Source organism: Podospora pseudopauciseta (assembly GCF_035222475.1).
Source record: "Podospora pseudopauciseta strain CBS 411.78 chromosome 2 map unlocalized CBS411.78m_2, whole genome shotgun sequence".
NCBI classification, from domain to species: domain Eukaryota; kingdom Fungi; phylum Ascomycota; class Sordariomycetes; order Sordariales; family Podosporaceae; genus Podospora; species Podospora pseudopauciseta.
In genome coordinates this window covers 4,412,112-4,437,539 of record NW_026946663.1, presented here as the reverse complement: position 1 = coordinate 4,437,539, position 25,428 = coordinate 4,412,112, and the positions used below count along the sequence as shown (strand labels likewise).

Sequence of the window (25,428 nt, the reverse complement as noted above, 5' to 3'; positions counted from 1 at the left end):
TTTCACACAAAAAGGCCACAGTTGCCAAAAATATGCTTGTGAAAAGAGTCATCGACCGGATGGAATGAAATGCCACGCAACATAACACAGCACAACAGGGATCACCTCACTGCTTCACTTACACGAAATGAGCTCCTGAGGCTGTGCTCAACGCAGTGTGGAAAAACACTGTTGTTTGGCACCAAAAACATCACTTGAACAAGTGTTATATACATCTGCCAAAAGTGAAAGAGAAAAAAAAGTGCAGAAAATGTTTATATATAATCAGAATTATAATGAGCGTGCTGGTCGTCTTCTCTCTCAGCTCATGAGAGACTTCAACCAAAATCCAAACTCCAGTCTCAACTTTTGTTCCCATCGCAAGTCGAAAAACCGCCAGCCACCCAATGTAATGATTACAAAGAAAAGAGTTCTACATTTGCTTCTTTTTCTTATCTTTCCCGCACCACAACAGCATAATGACCAAGTCACAGAGAAAGGCAAAGCGCTATGCAAAGACAGATAACCGCCCCCTTTCACTCCCTATAAACGCCTTGCAAAAATGCCCCTAACACACGACGTCCCTTAAGCAACAACAGCAAACAACAAAACACACTCGGAAAAGCACAGTGAATAGCAGCGCAGAATAACCAAGGATCAACACACCACCGACAAACAACGTGTTCCGTTCTTTCTTCCAACTAAGCTGATAGCGGGTTAACATGTTCGTGGTTAAAAAAGGGCAAATGTGTTGGATGTTGTGATGCGCCGAATGCACCTTTTCCCTTCTCCTTTCCCTCCTTGTCCTCAATAACCACTACCATCCTACATCTGTCCACCCATCTTGGCCCCTCGTTTCCCAACACTCACCTCGTTTAATATCATTTCCATACGCACACACGAAGTCGATAAATCCTAACTCATACCCCGCATCACCGTGATATCTTCCATGTCATAAGCCCTCATCTTCCTCCACTCAGTTTCCATCCCATCCCGCTTTACCATTCCTCCCTCCGTGTTGATTTTTCCAGCTCGTCCACTAGAAATCGACCAAAAAAGTCAGACCACCGCCTTGTACAAACAATCGCCCAAGCAGCGTAGAAGATTGTGTAGCTCGCCAGAAAAGCAAAAGCTCAAGAAGCCCCCATAGGAGAATCCGCAATTCCAGATCAAAGCTACAACAAGCCAAACAAGAAAAGCTAATGCAAGCCCGTCCAAGGTAAAAGGTAACAAACACTTGGGCAAAACAAGCAGGGCAACAATGCCACACAAAAAGAAACTCAAAAGATAAAGCTGAATAGCATAGACCGCCGACATTTTCTAGGTAATTAAGGCGGCAAAAGATGTTCAACTTCTAACATGTTAAACAGCTGACGTGATAGAAAGAAGAAGTTGGTAAAGCGTCGGCTCGTTATTCCTGTCCAGAAAAGAATTATTCCCTTCAGCCATTGGCCTCTCCTGCCGGTCGTTACAGGACTTCGATTTGCTGTGGTGGCGGTGTTGCCTCCACCGCGTTGGGCACTATGACAGTGCCAACAAGAAGGCCTGTGGTAGCCGGTGTGAATGCCACTCCTCCTCCTACCTACTGAGGATAGTAGACCATTCCGGGGGCAGGCTGCTGGTAATAATATGCGTCAGGCCCAGGAACCATGCCAGGAGCAAACGGCTGAGCGGGAGGAAATGGTGCATATCCGGGGACAGAAGGAATGTCGTTGGCATTGAAATAATAAACAGTGCCATTGACTTCCTGCGTCACCAGGTGGGGGGTCGGTGCTTGTCCAGGAGCCTGAGCATTGGGAACATCACTCTGAGCAGATGCAGCGTAGTTCATGGGGGGCGGAGCTGGTGGGCCTGCTGGCACAAAACTAGGTGCGTTGGCATTGGGCGCCATATTGGCGGGCGGATAGCCTTGTGGGTAGTAGTAACCCTGTTGTGGCTGCATCGCAGGATATGGCTGAGCATAATAGCCGGGCTGGCCAAACGTGTTTGGCTGGAACGGAGCAGCATGAATCGCACGCTCTGGAATTTGTGACAATGGTGTAGCCGAGAGCTGAGACTGGTAGGAAGAGTGGCGGGCGTGGACGTCCGGGGGAAAGCCATTAGGTATCTGGGGCGGGACCTGGTGAAGGAAAGCTTGCTGATACGGGGCAGGCGCATTGGCGTTCTGTCGAACAGGAGACTCGATGTTGTCAATAGAAACTGCCTTCTGGGGACGGGGCTGATGCATTGGGATCGAATTGGGCTTGTTTTCTTGGAAAGCAGGCCTTTGGGGGAGAGGGTGCGTTTGTGGCTGGGGCAGAGCGTTGATAGACGACTCCGCAGACGGACCAACCTTCTCAGCACCATCCGGTTGTGTTGGCTGAGATGCTGAAGCTGGAGCTGGAGCTGGAGCTTGCATGATGGGGGCCGGGGCCTGAGCCTGAGCGAAGGGTGGCAGTCGTACAACAGGTTTGTTGGCATCAGCAGGCAGAGGCGGTCTCGAGATCGCAGATCCAGTGGGCGAAAGCATGAAATCACGTCCCATATCATGCGCAATGGAAGAACGACGACTCATCGCAACGCTGGGTGAGTACATGCTTCCATATATGCTCCCTCCCCATACACTTGTTCTCCGAGAAAATGGCCCAGATCCCATGATCGATCGAGGACCTTTGCCCCGGGTCCGCTGCTGGTTAGGCCGCAGCGCCCTTGGGATGAAGATGAAGGATCGATCTGGGTTTGGATATATATAGCGAGGCATAACCGGCGAGGAATGGTACGGCAGCGAGATTCGGACGGGTTTGTCTCGGCGAAGGGGGGGCCGGTGGTCGGGCAACTTGGTGTAGGCCTTCAGCACTAGACCAGGAAACAACTTGGGCCCATCGAAAACATTTGGGAGGTACACCCGGACAGTTACCGTGCCCAAGACTTTCTCTGATGACATGTTACGGTTGATAGGACTCTCTGGCGCTGGCGCGTATGGAATCACACCATTGCCATTGGCAGGCCCTTCAGGGTCTGGACGGTAGCGTGATGGCCGGTAGGGCGCTGGCGGAGGGTGCTCGGCAACCTGTTCATGCATATCATGCTGCCAAGGTCCTCGTGTGGTGGGATCAGAGGGGTTTTGGAAAGGGCTGGAAAGCATTGTTAGCATCCGTGTAGAGCGTCAAGGTATCGTGCGGATCCATATAACATACTTCATGGGAATGAACTCTCTACCAAATGCCCCCGCACGACCTCCTCCCCGGCCACGCAATGGCTGACGGGAGTATGGACGGAACCCATTGGCAGCTGGACCGGCATGACGATGGTCGTGCAAGAAGAAGTTGCCCCTGTTGGGTACAAAGGTTGGATCCTCATCCCTTTTCTTCCTGTATTCATCATGCTCCCGCCGCTTCTGATCTTGCAGCGAAGTTCGCGGCTGTTGACCTGGAATCGAAGTCGAGCTCACTATGACCGGCGCCGAATCCTTCACAGAGGGGGCCGTGGCAGGCTTCGTATCTGTCTTTATGTCGTCAAACTCCAGTTCCTCTGCTCTGTTTTCCTTGTCGACCAAGGTCAGGCCCTCCAGCATGACATCCGCGCCGGCGATGACGGGCTCAGGCTTCTTGGTAGCGCTGTCCTTGCTAACAACAACATCTGGTTTATGGCGATATACACGTTTAGCGGACCCATTACCCAGTGCCTTGCGAGCACTCAACAGCCTCGGCGACACTTCATCGACGTTGCTGGTATCACTATCGTCGGCGGGGTCGTGCTCGTCGCTCGATGGGTCCGTGAGGGAGTCATCGTCGAGGTCAAGGCCAGGGCCGGCCTCTTCGTCTCCGTCATCCTCGATACGACGACGTTGACCGATGGTTTTTTTCCGTCGGGTTACCGCAGCCATTGTGTGGGACCGGGTGTGAGGTCGGGGATAGATCTTGGAGGATGGCGACAGTCGGAGCTGGGAGAGCAGGGAATCGTGATATTAGCGCCCGGGCCGCTTCGAGGGCATGCGTTTGTTTGCTGGTGATGCCGGGCTGTTGGGTCGTCGGGAGCAAAGAGTCAGAACACCTGCAGCCGGAACCGTCCTGCGGTGCAGAGTCGATGGGAACAAACTCGAGTTGGATCCGAGACGCAGGCCGTACGTCACAGTTGGGCGATGGAGCAAAGCGCAACTGCGGCCTGTCAAGAGGGAACGGCAGGGCAGGATCCCCAGAGTCGATCGCGGTCTGGCTGGGGAAGTCCAAACCTGAGCAAGCAGGGCTGTCCAGGTCTCAACTTTGCAAACCAAGAAAAGTGACCGTGCTCCTGTGAAATTTGGTATGGTGTTTCGTTGCAGGCTGCTTTTGCTCTGGAGCGAAAGCGGCCAGGTGACAAGACAGAGGCGAGCTAACTCCTCTGACACTCTTCTGGTAGACAGCAACCAGGCAGAGTGGATTTGACAGGAGCCCTGTGGCGTGGGAAAGGGCCGGTGGACTGGGGGAAGGGGGAAGGGGCAGGCACAAGAAGGCCTGAAGCTGAGAGCTGTCGCTTTTTTTTTTTTCCTTCCTTCGAACGGGATGGAGTTGGAATTGGGGATCTGGGAACTGGAAGTCGAAAAGGGTGGCTCAGGCTCCTGGCCGCTGACTGCCCCATGTCAGTCCGTGCGCCAAGGCGACTGCCCGCCAAAGCTGCCAATTTTTTCATGCTTCTGACTGGCACACAGGTCAGCAGCTGGGGACCGTCTTTCCGTCTCGAAATAGTGGAGCTTCAGAAGCTCATTGATCACCTCACAAGGAGCTGATCGTTCCCTGACACTGACCACTGACCACTGACCACTGACAACTGCCATCTCGATTCGCGACTGTCCCCATCGAGAATGACGGCCAAGGATGAAGCTCGATCACCCTTGTACTCGCATCACAGGACAACCAACCCACCTCTTGATGTCACGAACAAACCAATATCCGTACCAACATAAAGCAATACTTCGGCACATTCAATATCCTATGGCTCATGAGCACGTCAACCTTCAACACGGCTCGAGGCTGCCTTATTATGCATCTTCTCTGCATATAGGTTTCTGTGATATCACGATCTGATTTGATGCTTCCGAGGCTTTTACGCGGTACAGAGCTCGTTTCTTTCCAGAGGAGATTGGTCTCAGCTATCTTTAAAAGACCTATCACATTGTCTTCAGTGCCCTTATACCAAGTAGGAGTCTCCACACCTAACGTCAGACATTGTGACCTGTGTTATGCCTCCGGACCAATTGCCCGTCTGCCAGAGCGGTTTTTTCTTAATCTCATCGGAGGTCCATTCGCATGTGCTTCTGCATCCCGGCCTTATCAGACATATAAAGTGCTCCGTCACGGACATGGCAGAACGGTTTCTTGCGGCCCGACTTGCTGTGTAACTTGCACCGACCTCCCCAAGTGGTATGCTTGGCTGTTATCATATCTTTGATATCCTCGTATTTTCTGTCAAGCTACAACCAAGTCCAATGTGTCGTGTATCGATCTAGAGCGTTGCATTGAGGCTCAGATATTATAGCAATGGCAATATCGACTTGCTGTTCTTGGGCCCCAAATTTCATTCTCAGCTGTGATGTGACTTCAAAAAAACTGACCCGTTGGTAACCGTCTTGTTGTCTTACTTCATATCTACTCAACATTTTATTCTCCACTGGCTTTTCAGCTTCTACCTTATTCACGAGCACCCACTAGCAGTAGGCTTTCCCCATACAAAAGCCCACAATTGAGCCCAATTTTATATCAAAACCATCAGATGGTGAGGTGGCCGAGCGGTCTAAGGCGCCAGGTTCAGGTTCACCTGAATTCCGCTTGAACCCTTTCGAGGGTCCAAATCTCCTGGTCTCGCAAGAGGCGTGGGTTCGAATCCCACCCTCATCAATCTATTTTGCTTTTTCCTTTACCTTCCAGGGAATCATTCATTTTTGCACTTTGTTTTGCATAAGGCCTGTGACGGTAATAATTTCGACTTCAAAACTGTCCGTCAAAGAGTTCTCCCTTTGCAAACTCTACCACATAATGTCTCCATCAACTCTGTGCTACATTTTTTAAGGTAGAGTAGGAGGAGAACCCCTAAGCTGGACACAAGCTCGAGCTTTACGATTGTAACTAGGCAAAGCGAGGTAGTGGTTGAAGAACTTGGAGACGGATATTACTATCTATACAGTTCGCTTACTATCACTCGACAAGTAAACTTCCAGAAGCCCTCACACCTGGTGTCAGTCAATTCGAAGATTAGCATTATCTGCGATGTGATTGGTCAATTGTTGCTATCACCCTGGCGTGGAGCCATGATGTAGGTCTCCGATACGGACTAGGGTCGATTTGGGCACCTTCAAAGACGAAGTGCGATGCCTCTCTAGACAAGAGATTGTATAACAACAGACATTGTTCAGAAACGCCGTCATATCTTGCGTATAGGAACAGCGTTACAGGAGAATACCCATCAGGCAGAGTCGAATTCCAGGGCAACAGTTGCAAATCAAGCCTGTAAACTACCCCGGATTTTAGCACGGTTCCGCTATCGGAAGACCCCTGAAACGGGCCACCAAGAGACTGCCGTGGCGGATGGCGCAACCGGCAAAGATTTGGACAGTCATAAATATTTTTCTTCCCCCCTCGACACACCCCGCCGAGCTGGACGAACTTGGCGAACCAGACCATAAATCATGAGGCCAATCGACCTTGCGAGCCGCTCGGGCGTTGCCCTGAGAGTATGTTTCCTCTTCCAGGGAGAGACAAAAGAGACTCGCCGCTAACATATGTGACTAATTGCAGAGGGCCTTCCAAACCCAGCAGCTTCGCCAAGCAGCAGGCTCGAGACAATACTCCAATATCACCTCCCTCCCACCAACATACGAGAAGCTGCACAGCAAGTACACGGAGGTCCGCAGAGTGCTGGGCGCCCAGCGGCTGACACTGGCCGAGAAGATCCTCTACAGCCATCTCGACAATGTCGAGGAGTCCCTCCTCAACAACACCAACAATGGCCGCGATATCAGAGGCAAGGCGAACCTCAAGCTCAAGCCTGACAGAGTCAACATGCAGGACGCCTCGGCTCAGATGGCTCTCTTGCAGTTCATGTCATGCAACCTCCCCCAGACCGCCATTCCCGCGAGTATTCACTGCGACCACCTGATCGTGGGTAGCAAAGGTGCCGATGACGATTTGCAAGCTGGTATTCAGACCAACCACGAGGTCTTTGATTTCCTTGAGTCGGCTGCCAAGAAGTACGGGTTGGATTTCTGGGCTCCGGGTGCTGGTATCATTCACCAGACTGTCTTGGAGAACTACGCCATCCCCGGTTTGATGATGCTCGGTACCGATTCGCACAGCCCCAACGCCGGTGGCTTGTCTACTATCACCATTGGTGTTGGTGGTGCCGATGCCGTCGAGGCTCTTGTCGGTGCTCCATGGGAACTCAAGGCTCCCAAGGTCCTTGGTGTCAGACTCACCGGTAAGCTTAGCAACTGGGCTTCTCCCAAAGATCTGATCCTGCACCTGGCTGGCCTCTTGACAGTCCGTGGCGGTACTGGTTACATTGTCGAGTACTTGGGTCCTGGTGTTGAGACACTGAGCTGCACTGGTATGGCTACCATTTGCAACATGGGCGCTGAGATTGGTGCCACCACCTCCATCTTCCCCTACACCGAGGCCTCAGCCAGATACCTCGAGGCTACTCGCAGAGAGCAGGCTGTCAAGAATGCTGCCGCTTTCCAGAACTTCCCTGGCGCGGGCGCCTCTGAGGATGCGTACTTCAGGTTCAAGGCCGACGAGGGTGCGCAATACGACGAACTCATCGAAATCGACCTGTCCAAGCTCGAGCCCCATATCAACGGTCCCCATACTCCCGATCTTTCCACTCCCCTGTCCCAATTCAAGAGCACAGTTCAGGAGCAGAAGTGGCCCGAGAAGCTTTCGGCCGGTCTCATTGGTAGCTGCACCAACAGCTCGTATGAGGACATGACCCGTGTCGAAAGCATTGTGAGGGCTGCTGAGGAGGCTGGACTGAAGCCCAAGGCTGATTTCTACGTCACTCCTGGCAGTGAGCAGATTCGTGCCACCCTCGAGAGAGACGGCACCCTTCAGACTTTCGAAAAGGCCGGCGGCATTGTGCTGTCCAATGCCTGCGGTCCCTGCATTGGTCAGTGGAAGCGTCAGGATGGTGTCGAGAAGGGCACAGTCAACGCCATTCTCACCTCTTACAACCGCAACTTCCGCGGCCGTAACGACGGTAACCTAGACACCATGAACTTCCTCGCCTCGCCCGAGATCGTTACCGCCATGGCCTACGCCGGTTCCACCACCTTCAACCCCGTAACCGACTCCCTTACCACCCCCGATGGCAAGGAGTTCAAGTTCCCTGCTCCCCACGGTCTCGAGGGACCCAAGACTCCCTTCGACATTGGCAAGGACGTCTTTAAGGTCGCCTCCCAGCCCCCCAACCCCAACGAAAAGGTCGCCATCTCTCCCACCTCGGAGCGTCTTGCCCTTCTCGAGCCCTTTGAGCCCTTCCCCAACTCTGACCTTTCCGGCCTCAAGGTCTTGGTCAAGGTATCGGGCAAGTGCACAACCGACACCATCTCCGCCGCCGGCCCCTGGCTCAAGTACAAAGGCCACCTCCCCAACATCTCGGCCAACACCCTCAACACGGCCGTCAACGCTGAGACGGACGAGGTCAACGTCGCCTACGATCTCGACGGATCCAAGCATACCATCCCCGAGCTGGCCAAGCTCTGGAAGGAGCGCAACCAGCCCTGGCTCGTGGTCGCCGAGCACAACTACGGCGAGGGTTCCGCCCGCGAGCACGCCGCTCTGCAGCCCCGCTACCTCGGCGCCAGGATCATCGTGTGCAAGTCATTCGCCCGCATTCACGAAACCAACCTCAAGAAGCAGGGCGTTGTCCCCCTGACGCTAGCCAACGAGCAGGATTATGATAAGATTGCTGCCGGTGACGAGGTTGCTACTGTGGGCTTGTATGACATGCTCCAGAATGGTGGACAGGGCGAGGTCCAGCTCAAGGTTACCAAGAAGGGTACCGGTGAGGAGTTTTTGGTCCCTGTCAAGCACCAGGTTAGCAAGGACCAGGCTGGGTTTATTTTGGCGGGGAGCGCGTTGAATCTGTTGAGTAAGAGTGCTTCGGTTTAGACGGGAGGTGGTGTCTAAGAGGGGGGTGGGTGTGCATTATACGAAAGCAAGCGAGCGAGTTTACGAGATATTCATTTCCTTTTGTTTGTTTTGCATGGTGGCTATCTGGGGGTCAACTAAAAATTCGGTTTGGTGAGGGGGACTCTCTGGTTGGTTGGCATCACAAATTGGAGGAGGCGTGTGCGGATGGATATATACGGTCTGGAATTTGAGATTGATAAAGTTTGTGGTTTTTTCGATTTTTTTTTTGTTTTGTAAATAATACCAAGTTCTCATTGTAGATGGAAATGAAAGAACATATCGAAAGGTTTGCTTGCGTTTGCTTGTGTGTTGGGTCGCATCTTTTTTTTGGTAGTTGTTCTCTGTGAGACCGATATACAGCCGGTTAGATTGGTGACGGTTGGTTGGCTAGCGAGAGCTATGTATCTAGGGTTTTACAAGTTTAACTAACTGTCGGGCTGTTGCTCCAATGCTCTCTCATTTGGAAAGCTCACTGAAAGTAGAGGGCTTTTTTAGTCGGGTGTCAGTTCTAGTCGTTGGTGTCGCGGTACAAACTTCCGGCGGGAAATGAGGTGCGTTGTTGCAGCCTTGTTATAGACGTTGGGGAGAGGGGCGGGGGATATCCTAACCTACAAGCAGTAGAAATGATATTTTGTATTGTACTGTCGGTGGTCGTTGTCAAGCATGATTTACCTAGGTGTTTCTTACGGCACAGTGTGCGTGTGTCCTACAAGACCGATGGCTCGCTCCATTCTGCGCGTCCACACTGTGCAACTTCGAGAGCTATGCTAGATAAATTTCAATTCGGTGAGCGCTAGTTAGTCGGTGCGAGACTATTCTACTGCTATTTTTACGCCTGGGAAATCATAGTCTTGTTCTATGGAGCTGGGAGAGAGTCGCATGTAGTCGCGATAAGACTATTACAGGCACCTAGCTCTCAGCTCAGCCTCTCCTCTCACGCATATCGATTTGACTATCTCGTGTCTTATCACCTATACCTGCTCCACTACAATGCAGTCGCTATGCTCCTCTCAGCCATGTACGCTATCTTCCCAAATCACAGAACGACATAAAAACAAGATAATCTCAATTAACTAGACGCCCCTCCAATGCAGCTATGCTTTGACGAAACCGTAGAAATAGAAAACCACCCCCCCGTACTCCTATAAGAATAGCCCATGTCTTGCTAGACTTCGCTCGACGACAAAAAAAATGTATACTGTGTAAAGAAAACACCGCGTCAGCCATTCCTCTCGCCTGTGAATGTGATGCCAAACATGCTTACAACTCCTTTTCTGGTCCCCTCCGAGTCCCTCCCTCCCCGACACCAAGCTTTGTACAGCAGCCCGCCGATAACTCAGCCCAATAACCTTATACACGAATCGTGTTTTCTCTCAGTCAGTTCATACCGTACTCGCTCGGCTCAAAGCTCCCATTTACACTTCCGCTCCCTTGCCCGTTCCGGTCCCCAAAACTCAAAACCCCATCTCGACTCACAACGCTCAGCCCGCTCCCCGTCCTCTTCATCTTTCGTATCTTTCTCTCCACTCCATTGACCACAGGACCACTCGTCCCACTCCCATTCGCAGATTTTACAATCGCCTCATTCGTGCAGAGATCCATCGGGTCTCCTCCACCCTCAGCTTCCACTGCCGGTGTAGGCATTATGCCCCTCAGGCTCTTCAACGCCCCCACCCAAGCCGGGTTTTCCTGAATAATATCAGGTAAGGTCTCCTCCCAAGGTATATTCAACTCAGCCTGCGCTTCCATCTGCTTTTTCAGACTTTGTGCCGCCTTGCCAAACCGCTGCTTTCTCGTCCCCCGAGCTTCGATCTCCTGGGCCTTCATCGCGTGCCATGCTAGAGAATGAGCTCGCGGGTAGTGTATTCTGGGATCGATGTCCAGAGCGAGAGGCTCATCTTCTACTGGTTTTGCCTTTGGTGGCTGCTGCGAGACTGTCGATGAGAAAGCAGACGGCGAGGCCGGAGGGGGTTTGTTGAGGCCTGGAATCTCCAAGCCGGGAGGCGGGGTGGACGCCCCTGGCTGAGAGTATATGAAGCAGTCTAGATCTGTTGGAGTGACCGGACGAGTCGCCTTAGCTGGCGGTCGCGCCTTGGTAGTGATGACGAGTTTCTTGGTTTTTTTCACCCTCGGTGGAGTGCTTACGTTGTTTGCCGTAGAGTGGTTTGTCTCTGTAGGAGGTATTGGAGGGGACTCTGAAGAATCGTCACGCTTACTTGTTGAGGGCCTCTTCTCCAGGAAAAAGTAGTCCGTCCTCGGTTGATGAGAACTGGGCCCGACACTGGACGTAGTGGCAAATATCTCCAGCGACTCGTGACGAGATGTCAAAGTGGGTTTGCTAGGATGAGGGGGGAGACTAGAGTCAATCTCCCTTCGGTCAATGTGACCCCCTTGATCCAGATTCAAGGAGACCGATCTAGAGGGAGGATTCCGCTGGGAAAGAACCTCCGCTGAGCCATTGATTGGTGACGTTGCCGTAGTCCCACTGACAGATGGGCGTGCAAGGTCATTATCTGGCTCGTCGGCGAACTTAAGGGCCCTCATAGGCGCCATTTTTCTGACAGGTTCTTTCGCACTCGGCTTACTCTGCTTCAGATTCGTCCTCCGCTCCTTTTCTGGCCGCTTTTCTGGGGAATCCGGAGCAGAGAGCGAGTCTGCAGACGCACCTGCCCCGTTGAGCCTAGACTCATTTGACTGCGACAGGATTGGGGAAATCTTTTGTCGCTTTTTTGGAGGCTCCATATCTTTCAACAAAGTAGGGCTTATGGGCGCGGTATAGGCGCGGGCTGGCGCCGGTGAAAGTTGGGACCGAGCAGAGGCCACTGCCGTCGAAGCCATCGTGTTGATCACTGGCCTCTGCTCTGGAGGTAGAGAGGACGAGCTCCCTTTGGTCTTTGGCGGGAGGAATGGTGGTGCGCCGTGCTTGGAGTCGGAGTGGGGAAAGCCGGAGGAGGCTGTTTTACGCATAAGCGTAGCTGGTCGTTCCAGCGTCTTTTTCGGGTTTGGCTTTGACGACGGAGCCAAATTGGCGGTCACGCTGGGAAGTGACGTGGGCGCAGCAGGCGCTCGAGGGCGGCTATTTCCTTTCAAAAGTCGAAGGTGCTCAGGGCACATGGGCTCTTCCTTCACATTGATTTGAGCATTGCATTCTGGCCATGGGCAGCTGTCCACGTCACTCGGCCCATCGCGTTCACTTACAAGAGGACGGCGGGGCGCAGACGACTGTGAATCAGACATGGCGGCGGTGGCCTCTCGTGAGCCCTCTTCATGGGAGGCTGTCGAGGCCAAGACTCGCAAAACGGTCCGCGCAGACGATGAGGGTGCCAATGCCGACTTCTCATAGTACTGGCGTTTCTTCGTCTCTGGCGGGCCACTGCAGTTTTTGCAGACCCAATTACTATCCGATAACGTGGTTAGTCAATGGGGTTGGAGGTTAGGAGTGAGGTGAGCATGCTGAGAGATAGGATGGGCTAAGATTAAGAACGTAAAGCAACAATAGAGTGAGTTGTGCGGCGCGGGAAAATATGCTATCAGTGGGGCACTACTCCATATAACATGGAGGGGGGGGCTTGGAGAGGACAGCCAACCAGGAGCGAGGGTTTGGTTACCATCTAGGATGGCTAGCTATGCGTTGTATCGAATAGGTGGCAGGCTGTCAAAGATGCCGGGGAATGATGGAAGCTTGGAGATAAAGATGCAAAACATACCTTGGGTCTTTCGGTAGTGGCCTATGACAGGCAGAATGATAACATCTAGTGCAAAGTCTACAACGAAACAAAGCCTTGTCGGGCGTTGCTTCTAATTTGCAACGCCTGCACCGCGGCATGGGTCCTGCTTGTTCGTGATGTCGACCTAAGTATGACCTATGTGAGATGATTAGCGCCAATACAAGAAAAAGACTATCTACGATTTCAGGGAGGTCCAGAAATCAAACAAGACATGTGCCTCAGGTCTTTTCAGTTTATGTTTGGTCATCATACAGCCAGCTCAGCGGTTTTATGGTCCATGTTGGGCGACGAGGCAGGGCAGACAAGGTTCGGAGAACTTCATCCGCCAGATGTCCACTACAGCCTTTGGCCCCTTGTTCGTAGAGATGAGTGAAGTCGAGACTCCGTGTAGCGGTGGTGCTGAAAACCATGGTCTCCAGCATCGATGTTCCTGCCACCATGCGAACCGCACATTGCCAACAATCTCTAGGTAGCGCGGAGGAAGTAGCATGGCAACAGACGCGCCAAGGCGCAAGGCCCCGTCACCCAGAACCATAATACCAGAAGAGCACGCGCGGCTATCAAACCTTTTACCAATTGCTCATCACTGACACGTAAAAGAGGTGAAGAGAGAGGTGGAAATGAAAGTGAAGCTTACCTGAGAGACAAGTGCGGAAATAGGTAGACTTGTTGACTGACACTGCCGTCCTGTCGCTTCCTTTTGGCTATCTGTATCTTGCTCCCACTCCGCTTAGGTCTGAGTGCGAACTTCGTGGTTCCTCTACGTCCGACCGGCGACCACAGCCCTCAGCAATCCAAGTCGCGACACCATGTGCCATGGAAAATAGGGATGGCAAGCTGAACCAATAAAGTCGGGGCAGGACAGAGCTGAAATGAGCTCAGATGCGAGGCCAGTTTGGATTGAGGAATGAAAACGTGGGGAAGGTTTGAATTGGAATTGTCGAAGAAACAGCAGTCAGCAGCCTAGTAGACGGAGTTATGAGGGCCCGTGCGCAACGGGTCCCGGCAGAACTGTAACAAGCTTCGACTCCGCCTGCTGTATTAGGGTTAGCGCACATTGGCAAGGCAGCAGAGCGCCCGCGATAACAGATTGCGGTTTGCGATTACGCAGAAGGGAGTCCCCTTTTCCGACAGCTGTTCAGCAACTACACCATCCCCGAGCTGCGATATCTCTGTCAAGCCTCCCATACTCCAAGAAGTCGATCGCAATAATCGTTGCACCGAATACAGAAGAACTGCATGGACTTTCTCAAATCCGCCGTCGCTTCAGCGATGGCAGCGAAGGGACCGCCATTCCCCTATAATTTTGGCGATAAAGTCGACCTTGACCCCTCTATATGGACTCTGTACAATGGCACTCGGCGGGTAAGCTTCGCAACCCAACTTTTCTCTACCATATGCACAAACCCGCAGAACACACCTTAGCTGACTAGATTTATGGAGTAGGAAGATGGTTCCGATTGCAGTATCTTCTCATTCGAAATCGCTGCGAATCGATCCGCCCTCCCTCTCGCCAGAAATGCGCTGAAGAAGCTCCGAACACTACGACACCCGGGTGTAGTAAAGGTGCTAGATACAGTCGAGGTACGAGCTTGCGCGACAACCCAGATACTGCTTCATACTGAAATGTCTGAAAAAGTCAGAGACGTATATATACATCGCAACGGAACGCCTAGTACCTCTGCGGTGGCACGTTAAACGAAAGAGTCTAAGTCCTGAGACGGCGAAATGGGGTCTTTACAGCATCGCGGTTAGTTTCATCCGACTGTGTGATATTTCTATCCAGGGTTTTTGTAATGCTGATAATGACCCAGCGAACCGTCAAATTTATCAATGATGAGGCCTCGTCAGTCCATGGCAACTTAAAGGTCGCTTCTGTTTACACAACAGAAAGTGGCGAGTGGAAGCTTGGTGGTTTTGAGGTTTTGAGTAATGTTAAAGATGACGAGGCTGTGATCTATGTAGGTTGGAGATTCCTCTCCAATGCGCGACTGACTAACCGACATGAATGTAGACATATGGCAGTCTTGTCCCAGACTCAGGACGGTATACACCACCTGAGCTAGCAAAATCGGGATGGGATGCGATCAAGCGCAATCCTCACTCTGCTGTAGATGCGTACAACTTCGGTGCGCTGATCTTCGAGATTTTCAATGGCAGTTTCAGCAGTGACCAGGCTGGGCAGACGAAGAATATACCGCCCAGTCTTCACCCAAGCTATAAGCGTCTCGCCAACCCAAATCCCAAGGCCAGACTCACAGTGGCTCACTTCCTTGAACAAGGCCGTCGAAATGGGTCGTTCTTCGACACGCCTCTAATCAAACTAACCGAGGGAGTTGAGAATCTCGGGGTGAAGACGGAGGAGGAAAGAGAAGCGTTTCTTGAGTAAGTGTTTGATTTTTCAAGTCATAAAACGAGCGTTTCCTGACGCGATGCAGTGATCTCGATCAGCTCACCGATGATTTTCCGGAGGACTTTTTCAAAATGAAAGTTTTGCCAGAGCTATTGAAATCAGTGGAATTTGGAGGCGGCGGTCCCAAAGCCTTCGGACTCGTCATGAAAATCGCCACGAAGTCATCGAATGAGGATTTTGACGCCAAGGTCCTTCCCGTGCTTCTTCGACTATTTGGGAACCCTGACAGGGCTATCAGGGTGTGCTTACTTGACAATTTGCCCCTCATGATTGACAGGCTCTCGCAAAAAATAGTCAATGACAAGATCTTTCCACAAATAGTAAGTTAAGAGTCATAACTAGTGGTGCGGTAACAGGTGTTGACGTAGTCTAGGTTACGGGGTTCACAGATGTAGCACCAGTTGTCAGAGAACAGACACTCAAGTCTGTCCTAACAATCATCACCAAACTTTCCGACAGAACTATCAACGGCGAATTGCTAAAGTACTTGGCCAAAACAGCCAATGACGAGCAGCCCGGTATTCGCACAAATACTACGATTTGTCTTGGGAAAATTGCCAAGTATCTGGGGACTTCTTCCCGTTCCAAGGTTCTCATAGCGGCCTTTAGTCGCTCACTTCGCGATCCATTCATTCATGCTCGAAACGCTGCCCTGATGGCTCTGTCTGTCACATCGGAGCACTTCTCCGACGAAGACTGCGCGACTCGCGTTCTTCCAGCCATCTGCCCGTCGCTCATCGACAAGGAGAAGCTTATTCGAGACCAAGCAGTCAAGACACTGGACGTGTACGTCCAAAGGATCAAGAAGGCAGTCGAAAGCATGCCCGAGACAGCTCTACCACCAGAAAGCGCGATCTCTGGGAACCCCAGGATGGGCACACCCCAAGCAGAGGCAGCAGCCGGCTGGGCAGGCTGGGCCATTTCGTCTTTTACAAACAAGCTCTCCGCTGCAGCAGGGGATATTACTTCCTCCAACGGGGCATCCTCTGTCCCAGCTTCCTCGTCTGCTCCTCCCTCGCGCCCATCAACAGCAGCTCCCATCACGTCCAACTCCTCTGCCTCGCCACTCCACCGGCAAACAGTTAAATCCCCTCCTCCATCAGCACCCCTCACCCGAAACCCATCGACAACAGGTGAGTTGTTTTTCCCAGAGGACGACAACAACGATGATGGTGCCGACTTTGACGCGTGGGGTGATATGGGCGACATGGACGACGATGATACATCCACTCCGAACAAGATGACTGCCTCGATATCGAGCAATCAGTTAAACGACAATACGTTTGCGGAGCCATCATCGTCAAAGAAGAAATCTGCAGTAACGACAACGGCGTCAAGTAAACCGTTTGATGATGGCTCGGAGCCAGATTTCGCGGGGTGGTTGGCGCAGCAGGCGGAGAAGAAGAAGGGAGGAGTGTTGGGGGGGAGTAAAGCTTTGCCGAAGGGGTTGGGTAAAACTACCACTGCGACGACAGCAAAGAAGACGACAGTGCCAGTGAAGAGTAAGCCAGTTGTGGTGAAGAAGATTGATACCAAGCCCAAGGATGATGATGGGGACGATGGGTGGGGTGGATGGTGATTTTCGCTGCTTGAGAGACCTATGTATGATGATATAAAAACTAGGTACTTATAATATAGACCGGTTTTGGTCAGGGGTTTGGTGGAGGCGATCGAAAAAGCATGGGAAGCAAACTTGGAGGGGTTTTTTTCGTGTTGTGTTTTGGGTTTGCATGCGAGGAGAAATGGAGTTGCGATTGATGGGCGGCTTGTTGAATGTGCTGTAGATAGTTTACAAACCAAATAATGGGAAAGCGAGGTGCAAGCCACAAAATCTTTGGCAAAATGTTCCCAGGATTACAATGTATTCGACTGGTCGCTACTTGCTAGTTGCAGAAATCAGATAATTATTTTGCCGGTTGCCCCGTAGGCACCAAACTCTTCGCAATCACTATCATCAAATGCAGCCCCCAGACTTTCCCTCTCTGCAAAACGCAGTCGCAACTGATCAACCTTATTGTTGGTACATATTCCTACAGAGCGTGTTCTGATGGATTGCGAAGAAAGAAAAATCACTGCATATGCTGATACTTCTTAGCCATAGTCGTTGTATCCCCAAATTATCAGTTCACCAAAACTCCCCTGCAACTGATCGCTTCACCTGCCCCTCGATAACCTCAACGAATGATGATCTCTTGCTCTCCATGGGGGTGATGGGGGTCACGTCGCTCGCATCGTCGGGAGAAGCGGATTCCTGGGGAGTGACAACGATTCCTGGGGAGTGACAACAAGCTCACCAACCCGAGCTGTAGCTTCCTCTACTGTCACCAGTGGCCCAGCGGGCGCGGGTGCTGGTACTGTTGGTGGTGCTGATGAAGGTCCCGACTTATCCTTGGCTTTCCTCGCAGCCTTGTAATTCGTCCCAGACTTTGTCCGTTGTTTCTGTCTGGGGTGCTGGAGTCTCCTCTGAGCTTGGTCTTGCTGTCCTGACCCCGAGTTGCATTTGCGGCGTTCTCCGCGTGATTCGTCCTTACAATAGTTTTCCGAGGGCCCGTCCTATCTGGCCTCCGAGTAGTCATTGAGGGCCACGCAGACGGCGCCACGATGGTGGCCGTTGTACTGTCTGATGATTTGTTGACTGTGAAGCTCCCAAAGGCGAGCGTAATGATCGCTGCATGCAGTGACGAGGTACGCACTATCGGCGCTGAAGGCACAGTCCCAAACCCATCTTTGGTGGCCAGTGAGTGTGGCTTCGAGAGGGAACGGTCGTGGTTCACTATCTGGACCCTGGGGTTCCATCTCTTTGACCTCCCAGATCTTTGCGGTATGATCCGCGCTGCATGTTGCCAATTTCTTGACGTCGGGCGAGAGGAGAATGCGGGTGATGTAGTGACTGCTGTGTGCTGAGAATTGGGTTAGGGGTACAAGAGTGGTGCGCTCATACTGCTGTTCGAGTCGCCAGACGAAGACATTTCCCTTCAACGGCAGGTCAGCACATCTCATTATCACGAGCTTCAAACGAGAACATGAAAGATCCACATACAACAGTGTTTGCGGCGCAGAGAAGGGTCCCATCGGTTGCCACGGTGACACTTGTCACAGACACATCTTCCTCTGGGATTAGTTGGTGTGAGCAGGTATTCTCGGCCAGATCCCACAGTCGGATGCTGCCAGCCCGGTCACAGCTGATGATTTCACCCTGGTTGGGATGAATTACGACGTCATTCGCAGGGGATCCATGGTTGTAGCTGCGCTGTATTGTGCCAGTCCTCGTCTCCCAGATCTTGACGGTTCCATCCTCAGAGCTCGTGACCATCCATTTTCCCTCGCAGTGGAATGCAACACCTGTGATGTTGCCCGTGTGGCCCTCGAAGACGAGAAGTGGCGCAGGGTTGGTCGATCGGATATCGAAAAGCTTTACGGTGTGGTGGCCGGCAGCAGCGAGGTAGCGCTTGTCTGGTGAGATGCAGAGTCGGTTGACCTGCGAATCAGGATGTTGGATTGTTCGGGAGCAGATGCCTGATAGAGCTTCCCAGAATCTGAGCAAGAGTGTTAGCCCCTTGATACGAGAGAATCTGCATTTCGATATTCTGGCTTGTCGTACCGTATTGTGTGGTCGTAACCCGCTATTATCGAACCCCAATGTCAGCCAGGCGTGTCAATAGCGAGCAGCACCGAAATAGGATCTCTCAGAAGGGGTCGCAACATCACATAGCATGAGAGGAAAACCCACCGGTGCATAGAATAACGGACATCTTGTTCGCGTTGTTGCTATGAATCCATGATAGAATGCGACAGTCGGGAGAGGCTGAGGATTTTGCGGCAACTGTGGGCTGCACAGCTTCGGCTTGACGACGTTGAGCTGCTTAAAAAGAAGCTGTCGTGCAGCGAAGAGCGTATCCAATTAAAGTCACTGTGGGGGTAGAGACGATAGCCCCACAGTTGACCGGGCTGGAAGGGCAGCAAAGTGGGGCTATTCCATCGGCAGCTGCGCCATCGTGGGGGTCATGTTTGCGGTCGTCTCCACTTTTGTAACATCTGCCAATGAGTAGCAACGTTGGGGATAACTTCACTGTGTTTGGAAGGCAGGGCAATCGTGCCTTCCAGTATAGACGAAATAGCCAGACCATTTATCACGTGGAATTTTGCTGAGAAAAGAGCACGACAGTATTCTTCCAATCGAAAGAACTCGAAATACATCCACAGAATGCTATCCTATCAACATTCTCATTGCAGTAAAATCATCCCTTGTGTTTTCAACAGCGAGAATTTTATTTTGACGCTCCGCACAAAGTTTACGCGGCTTTTCTCAGGGCCAGCCACATTTGTATTGGGCACGGTATGCTGAAATGGTTTTCTTCAGTTGGCCTCCTTATTATACACCACCCGCTTTTCCCGTACTACGGATTCACCACTCCCCCCCTACCTACCTGTATCCCATACATTGGCACACCTCGATCTAGGGGATCATTTAGCTCTTTTCGATGTCTGAGCAACGATTGGATACATAAACCAGCGGTGTTACCCTGTCTGTACGCTCCTTTGGAACCGCATTCTCTTCCACAGCCCGGATGGACAGGTTTTCTACCCCTGAACGTCTCCAAGTGGCTGGTGACGGGCGTCCGGATCAAAACGATGTGGTGTCACAGATTCCAGGTCGGTTGCTGCTCCATTCAACTTTGGAAAGAGGCGGTCAGGCGGACTTGGGGTTGGTTTTTATTGGGATGGCCGTGCCATTTCCCATGAAGACGCAGCGTGTTGGGGCGACAGGAAGAAGTAGCACCACACAACCTGCATCACATGTCCAAGAGATGAGAATATTCCTGCTAACTCAGCTCAACTGCAGCTCGAAAACCCATCTCCTTCCGCGCAGCGTAGATATCAACATCCGTCGGGTTCGCCTACTGTATACCTTACCCACCGAGATTATTTACCCTTCGACCTTGTCAGTAATCAAGCTCAACCCATGGTATCATGGATGATGAATTTGGATCTTTGGGATCTCAAGAAAGGCAAGCTTTTCGGCAGCAGGTCCTCATGACAAACCATTTGCTAGGGCCGTGGGCTTGTGGCTAGCCTACACAGTGTTCATTCCGACGTTGGACAGACGTTGACGTTTGACTCTTACTTCCATTCAGCTACCCGATGCCTCTGCGGGACGGCCATGCTTGCTGCATTTTCTGCATCCAAGACAGTCAACAGCGGCCAACCTTCCGGATCCGACTCACCGGACTACAATAAGCCACTGCAGTAAACATTGAAGCCGAGCCTACCTGGATCGATCGAGTCCATCGCTGCAAGATGAATGATTGTCTGAGCCTGTGAATCACAAAGAAAGCCACACCCGAGAAGCATCAGCGGTCCCGGGGCCACAACGGGATAACGGCTGGCGTCGCCAATCAGGCCCCAAGTTCTTCCGCATTGCCTGGATAGAACCAAGCCTGACTACTCCACTATTACGAAAACACAACTTTCTTTGCGCTACAAATGTGGAATAGTCGTTCCCAAGCGGCTCTGAAGTGGCTATCGCCGATGCACGTTGCCGTTCTGGTGGCGTTGGGATGATGTTCATGCACGATTTCGCATTCAGGGGTCGTCGACAACCGACGACATGGCTCCATGACGCGAGGCAGGGTAAGCTGAAAGTGCTATTCTTATTTGCTCAAGTTTCCTCTATGCTAACCCATTGTAGCCTGATCAAAGTCAAACGACCGCCTCGAATCCTAGCCAGCGTTACAAAAAGGCCGTACTCCTGCGCGACCCGAACCATACGGAAGAAAGTATACCAGAACACCAAGACCCTTGTTACCTGGGGACCATACCGTAACACCAAGTAAGGCATAACTGCGGAAGCCAAAGTAAACGAATGGAAAACCGACCGCCAACTCGGGAACTCCTCGCACACTGACATAACCAAGACGATCTGTTATGATGACTCAGAACACTCAACATGGCTAAGAGCTACTGCTGAGTGGTAGTATATGCTGGCTGAGCCGAACGCCTCGTCGCGTTGGACTGGTGGTAATGAGGGCATGGTTCCCATTCGAGTCCCGTGTTCTTGCAAGATCCACAACCCCTGTACTGAATTAGCCTGTGTACAGAACGGACATGGAGCCCAAAATTTTCTCTTACCATCGAAGATTGCCTCCGCAAACGTGGCAAGTTGCCGGTTGGTACAGACGACCATCAGACCAAACGCAGCATCCGCAGGACTCGGGATTGTTGTATGAGTTCATGGTGTTATTTAATTGACTTGTTATGAAGGTGTTGTTGGGTTCTTGTGGTGTCTTTGTGGGGGTTTGGGGATAGCAGCTTGAAGGATAAGACTCTGGATATCTCAGGAAACAACAAAGCATACAGAACACGGGGATTTTTGCGGCTTTTATGCTAACGACGACCCGCCACTTTGGTTCACCCGAGGTGATGATGTTGCTTGGAGGACACATCTCACCGCTAGGAATGCTTCGGATGCCATCAACATCGCATCATCATGTTGCAACAGACCAATGGCAAGCTGAACTCCGGATGACCTTCTCAAGATGGTCTGCTGATCACAAAGCTCGGCCGAGAATAGCGCTGAGCTCGAGTGACAATGCGGAAATAGCACCATGTTTACACATCATAGGGTCGGCGGCTTTCGCGGGGACAAGCAAGTGAGACATGTTACTGGCCTCGCCGACGTGGGTAGTCAATGGGTATCCAAGGATCAACCATGTCGACGAGAACTACCTTTTGAAATTCCGTAAAAACATCTCCCGGAGCCTGGAGTTGCCTTGTATTGGGCTGGTCGTGGTAGACAAGGCATCAAGATAACGGGCACTTCACCGAGAGTCGAGATCATGCAAAGAAACTCCTGCCAGTACCCGCGACCCCAGGCCCATGATTCGTCGTTTCTTCTTCGGAGTCAAGTTCTCTACACCCTTCGATGGGCCGGTAGACACCCCTTTGTGCGGCTATCTGCATACGGTGCTGCACTACAAAGCTAAAAGGACCTACAAAGTGACTTCTCGACTAGTGGCACCGCGCTTCATTGATACTCGAGTGTGAGCAATTGTCGTCACACAGTAAGTGACTTCAGAGTTCGGACTGTTGAGCTACTTTTCCCTATGGATATGAGCTTTCGTTTCTAATGCAAAGGCCCGGGAGCGTACCATTGCATTGGAGAGCATGTCTCGGCAAGCGCATTTTGACACCTCAAAGACAGAGACATAATTCCTGCAGTGACGAACTCCGAGCGAATGAGACCTGTCGTTGAGGCGGGGTTCTGTTCAGGTACCCTTTTTTTCTTCTGCCTGTCCCAGATTCCTCCAGCTCATTTCTACGAAGAGTACCGGAGCTGGTGGTACCAAAGAAGCGGCTTAAAAGTTCCGATATGGCCAGTCAGTGACTCGGGCTCATTGTTGCGTCCGAGATCACTTCCGTTCCGCCTTGGCCTCCCAGGGCAGCTTCCGGGGTGGGGGAGCCTCTATTTCCATGTTGTGCATTGGAAATCTTCGTCGACGCCCTATCCGCAGACATCCTTGACGACCTACCTAGCTCTGCACATGGTGACATGCTGCTTGGGGCAGTTGTGTAACAGAGCTAGGGCTTCAAACCGACCTTGCTGACTGTTTAGCTATCCTCAGACATTTTACGGAACGGAGGACCCGATCATATATCCAGTTCGAGCCTGGGTGCTTAACATTAGAATGGTGTCATGTGGGCCATGTGCGGATTTGGGCCACCGGGTTCCCTTTGAATGGCTGTGTTGTAGTCGAATCGATGAAACTACTGCCCCTGGAGGGAACAATTGATGCGCACCGTGGCGTTTCATGTGAAGCGAAGAGGCTGCTCCGGATCTTCACAGGGACTTACGTTTCCATTGCTTTTCGGCATTGCGTCTATGATGCGGTCATGATACACCTTCTCGGTATTGCTCGGTCAATTCATCCCTCATCTGCAACGGTATTGGACAGAGTGACGGATGTCGACAATTCAAATTCCTTGACCGTTATCTCCAGCAGCATGATAAATCGAGGATACCTGTTGATCTACCGAGCAACGAAACAGAACAAGAGACTCGTCGGCTGCCTACCTGAGATTATTGCCCACCGGTCAGATTGAGGGGCCTCGATGAGAGAGGCAGGAGGGCGGGAACGTACGGGGACTGGATGGCAAGCGAATGTGGCTTGCTCCTCCCACACCAAAAAGCAACAACGAGCGACTCAGAAATCGGCGACTGAATCTCGGTCGCAGACAAAGAATGACCCCAGATCTCGACAACAATCACCGATTCGCAGTCTTGACCCTAGGGTAGGGGAAGGGGTCGGAAGCCGGCAGCAAAGGTGGAGTCACGACCGTTCAAATGTGATAATATCTATCATTTCTGACCATCTCGGCTTTGCAGGTGTCCGCAGCGAGATCGTCCCATTTCTGGAAAGCCACTATCATGGGGATGGACAAGAGAAGGATCCCCAGAACTCAGAACGGCATGCCGGGAGCAGGTATGTCATGTCATGTATGTCCTATGGCATGCTCATCCGGCAGACGTTTTTGTCTCTCTTGCCTGTCTCTACTCGCGCATTAGGCGGTGAGATATGAGCTCTCATTATGCCCATGTGAGTGTGACTGCATACATGCTCCTTATGCGCGTTGCACACACACATACAGGTCTATCGTAATCTTCACTGACACGCATTCTAGTAAACCCCGCTCTTCACCATGACGCTGGGTTCAAAACTAGCATCATGACCTACTTTCACAGCGAGGCACACGCATGCTTACCTCTCTACCAGTGTGCTCAGAGGTGCAGGTTTCAGTGCGTGGCCAACAAGTCTAGAACCGCAATCAACATTCTGACCAGTCAAGAATTGGGGACACAGCCTGCATGTCTCGGTGCGGGGGAATACTTGGTCTGGTAGGTCAATTGAAGCCGCCCCTTCCATGGTACATAACCCAAACACGCAACAACCCAGCGGCATACGACGAGATGGAGGTATTCAGCTTGGGTGAAGCTTGCGAAGGAGTGGGAGATAGCAGGGTGAGACAAGGGATCCGAACAATATCAGCAGGGAGAGACCAGGACCAGGATCAGGACACTGAGGATTCGAGGACCACAGGACGACACTCATTGAGACAGGCAACAAAGAATCAACATCCTGCGTTCTTGAGGAACCGGACAGGGAAAATGCTTGCTGGCTGGGCTCTGTGCCTTTTTACTTGGGTAGGGGGAAGCAATGGGAGGGGAGAGAACTTGCTTTTTCGGTCGGTCAATGACCTACTTGGGAAATCTCGCCTGCCAGTCAGAACGACAGGAGAAAGCGAGGGCTCCTATAGGTAGGAATGGGATCTGAGCAACACGCCGCTACAAGAGGCATCATGCAAAGCATCGGTGGTCAATGGGGGACGTTATTCGAAAGGCGGGTTGCTTTGCTGCACTGCACATGCAACAGGGTAGCACCAGGGTTCAAGGACAGGGGGGAGAAGGGGGGGAGGGAGTTCACTTGCACTGTGGGAGGTATCTCTTGATAACTTCCCGGCTCGCCTCACTTTCAAGTGGTACTTGCTCACCGAGTTTCTCAGTGCATGTGGAACATGAGGGTGTAGGAAACGGGGCCAAGGGGGACCGGTGGGATGGGACTGCAGGGCGTGGCGTTTTTGTGGTCTTTGGGACCCGCGCATTCTGTTAATGTGCGTATGAGAATGAGTCGGGATGAGCCATCCGGGATGCCAGAACGGGAGGTTTTATCCCGTATCTGATGACGATTGAGTGTGTTACACGCTCCTCGAAATAGGAGACCGTGGGAAATGGTGGCTGGGTTGGGCATCAGCGGCGGAAATAGGTAAGGCAGGGTGGCTTGATATAGGATGTGCAGGAGGAGAGGTGATGATGCTGAATGTGGTGTTGAGAGAGCTGTTCTTTCTGGTGGTGAGGGGACGAGGAAGAGAGCGGAAGAGTGACTGGCGGGGTGTCGATGGATACTGAGTCCGAGAATATGACAAAGCAAGGGATTTCAGGTTTGTGAGGGTACACAAAAGTTTGGTTGCCCTACGACGCTACGATTACCCAAGCCGATGGATTGGCGATGAGTGATGGCATGTGGTTTCTTAAGGCGTCGGGATTCTGACAAGGCTGGTGGGACTTGTGGGACGGTGATCAGGAAGAAGCCGAGGTTTGTTCGACCTAAAATAA

The 25,428-nt window shown here is 52.0% G+C and overlaps 7 protein-coding genes and 1 non-coding gene across 8 annotated transcripts; 3 read left to right on the top strand and 5 right to left on the bottom strand.

The window, feature by feature from the left end:
• Positions 1-156: 156 nt before the first annotated feature.
• QC763_212400 (uncharacterized protein) lies at positions 157-4,748 on the bottom strand. The gene is made up of 2 exons (XM_062910281.1): positions 3,156-4,748; positions 157-3,092 (listed from the first exon to the last, which is right to left on the bottom strand). The coding sequence occupies exons 1-2, from the start codon at positions 3,842-3,844 to the stop codon at positions 1,562-1,564; spliced, it is 2,220 nt and encodes a 739-aa protein (XP_062769182.1). The 5' UTR covers positions 3,845-4,748; the 3' UTR covers positions 157-1,561.
• Positions 4,749-5,645: 897 nt separating this feature from the next.
• ACO2 (aconitate hydratase) lies at positions 5,646-9,405 on the top strand. The gene is made up of 2 exons (XM_062910280.1): positions 5,646-6,664; positions 6,729-9,405. The coding sequence occupies exons 1-2, from the start codon at positions 6,620-6,622 to the stop codon at positions 9,096-9,098; spliced, it is 2,415 nt and encodes an 804-aa protein (XP_062769181.1). The 5' UTR covers positions 5,646-6,619; the 3' UTR covers positions 9,099-9,405.
• QC763_0043530 lies at positions 5,709-5,831 on the bottom strand. Its single transcript has one exon. It is a non-coding gene; the product is annotated as a tRNA-Leu (tRNA).
• A 500-nt stretch (positions 9,406-9,905) lies between the features above and the next one.
• On the bottom strand, positions 9,906-13,126 carry QC763_212380 (uncharacterized protein; the record flags this gene model as incomplete). The annotated part of the gene is made up of 4 exons (XM_062910279.1): positions 9,906-12,242; positions 12,318-12,464; positions 12,827-12,847; positions 13,100-13,126. The coding sequence occupies 4 exons, from the start codon at positions 13,124-13,126 to the stop codon at positions 10,497-10,499; spliced, it is 1,941 nt and encodes a 646-aa protein (XP_062769180.1). The 3' UTR covers positions 9,906-10,496.
• A 618-nt stretch (positions 13,127-13,744) lies between these two features.
• Positions 13,745-17,077, top strand: CEX1 (Nuclear aminoacylation-dependent tRNA export pathway component). Its single transcript, XM_062910278.1, has 7 exons — positions 13,745-14,212; positions 14,294-14,431; positions 14,487-14,597; positions 14,662-14,808; positions 14,862-15,232; positions 15,286-15,580; positions 15,634-17,077. Exons 1-7 carry the CDS (start codon positions 14,087-14,089, stop codon positions 16,837-16,839), a joined length of 2,394 nt encoding a protein of 797 aa, XP_062769179.1. The 5' UTR covers positions 13,745-14,086; the 3' UTR covers positions 16,840-17,077.
• A 5-nt stretch (positions 17,078-17,082) lies between these two features.
• On the bottom strand, positions 17,083-19,130 carry LST8 (TOR complex subunit lst8). Its single transcript, XM_062910277.1, has 4 exons — positions 18,991-19,130; positions 18,862-18,883; positions 18,301-18,796; positions 17,083-18,233 (listed from the first exon to the last, which is right to left on the bottom strand). Exons 1-4 carry the CDS (start codon positions 19,010-19,012, stop codon positions 17,814-17,816), a joined length of 960 nt encoding a protein of 319 aa, XP_062769178.1. The 5' UTR covers positions 19,013-19,130; the 3' UTR covers positions 17,083-17,813.
• A 325-nt stretch (positions 19,131-19,455) lies between these two features.
• Positions 19,456-24,157, top strand: QC763_0043470 (uncharacterized protein; the record flags this gene model as incomplete). The annotated part of the gene is made up of 7 exons (XM_062905660.1): positions 19,456-19,913; positions 20,104-20,269; positions 20,396-20,891; positions 20,950-22,321; positions 22,458-23,581; positions 23,644-23,740; positions 23,940-24,157. The coding sequence occupies exons 6-7, from the start codon at positions 23,686-23,688 to the stop codon at positions 24,155-24,157; spliced, it is 273 nt and encodes a 90-aa protein (XP_062769176.1). The 5' UTR covers positions 19,456-19,913; positions 20,104-20,269; positions 20,396-20,891; positions 20,950-22,321; positions 22,458-23,581; positions 23,644-23,685.
• On the bottom strand, positions 20,883-21,703 carry QC763_212350 (uncharacterized protein; the record flags this gene model as incomplete). The annotated part of the gene is made up of 2 exons (XM_062910276.1): positions 20,883-21,333; positions 21,390-21,703. 2 exons carry the CDS (start codon positions 21,701-21,703, stop codon positions 21,219-21,221), a joined length of 429 nt encoding a protein of 142 aa, XP_062769177.1. The 3' UTR covers positions 20,883-21,218.
• Positions 24,158-25,428: the final 1,271 nt, after the last annotated feature.

Excerpts from the sequence above, each read along its gene's own strand:
- QC763_212400 (XM_062910281.1), bottom strand. The coding sequence starts at position 3,844 with ATGGCTGCGGTAACCCGACGGAAAAAAACCATCGGTCAACGTCGTCGT. Across the intron at positions 3,093-3,155 it reads AGAGAGTTCATTCCCATGAA|CCCTTTCCAAAACCCCTCTG; the intron begins GTATGTTATATG and ends AATGCTTTCCAG.
- ACO2 (XM_062910280.1), top strand. The coding sequence starts at position 6,620 with ATGAGGCCAATCGACCTTGCGAGCCGCTCGGGCGTTGCCCTGAGA. Across the intron at positions 6,665-6,728 it reads GCTCGGGCGTTGCCCTGAGA|AGGGCCTTCCAAACCCAGCA; the intron begins GTATGTTTCCTC and ends GACTAATTGCAG.
- CEX1 (XM_062910278.1), top strand. The coding sequence starts at position 14,087 with ATGGACTTTCTCAAATCCGCCGTCGCTTCAGCGATGGCAGCGAAGGGA. Across the intron at positions 14,809-14,861 it reads ATGACGAGGCTGTGATCTAT|ACATATGGCAGTCTTGTCCC; the intron begins GTAGGTTGGAGA and ends ACATGAATGTAG. Across the intron at positions 15,581-15,633 it reads ACAAGATCTTTCCACAAATA|GTTACGGGGTTCACAGATGT; the intron begins GTAAGTTAAGAG and ends GACGTAGTCTAG.
- LST8 (XM_062910277.1), bottom strand. The coding sequence starts at position 19,012 with ATGTCCGTTATTCTATGCACCG. Across the intron at positions 18,884-18,990 it reads GTCCGTTATTCTATGCACCG|CGGGTTACGACCACACAATA; the intron begins GTGGGTTTTCCT and ends GTTCGATAATAG. Across the intron at positions 18,797-18,861 it reads GGTTACGACCACACAATACG|ATTCTGGGAAGCTCTATCAG; the intron begins GTACGACAAGCC and ends ACTCTTGCTCAG.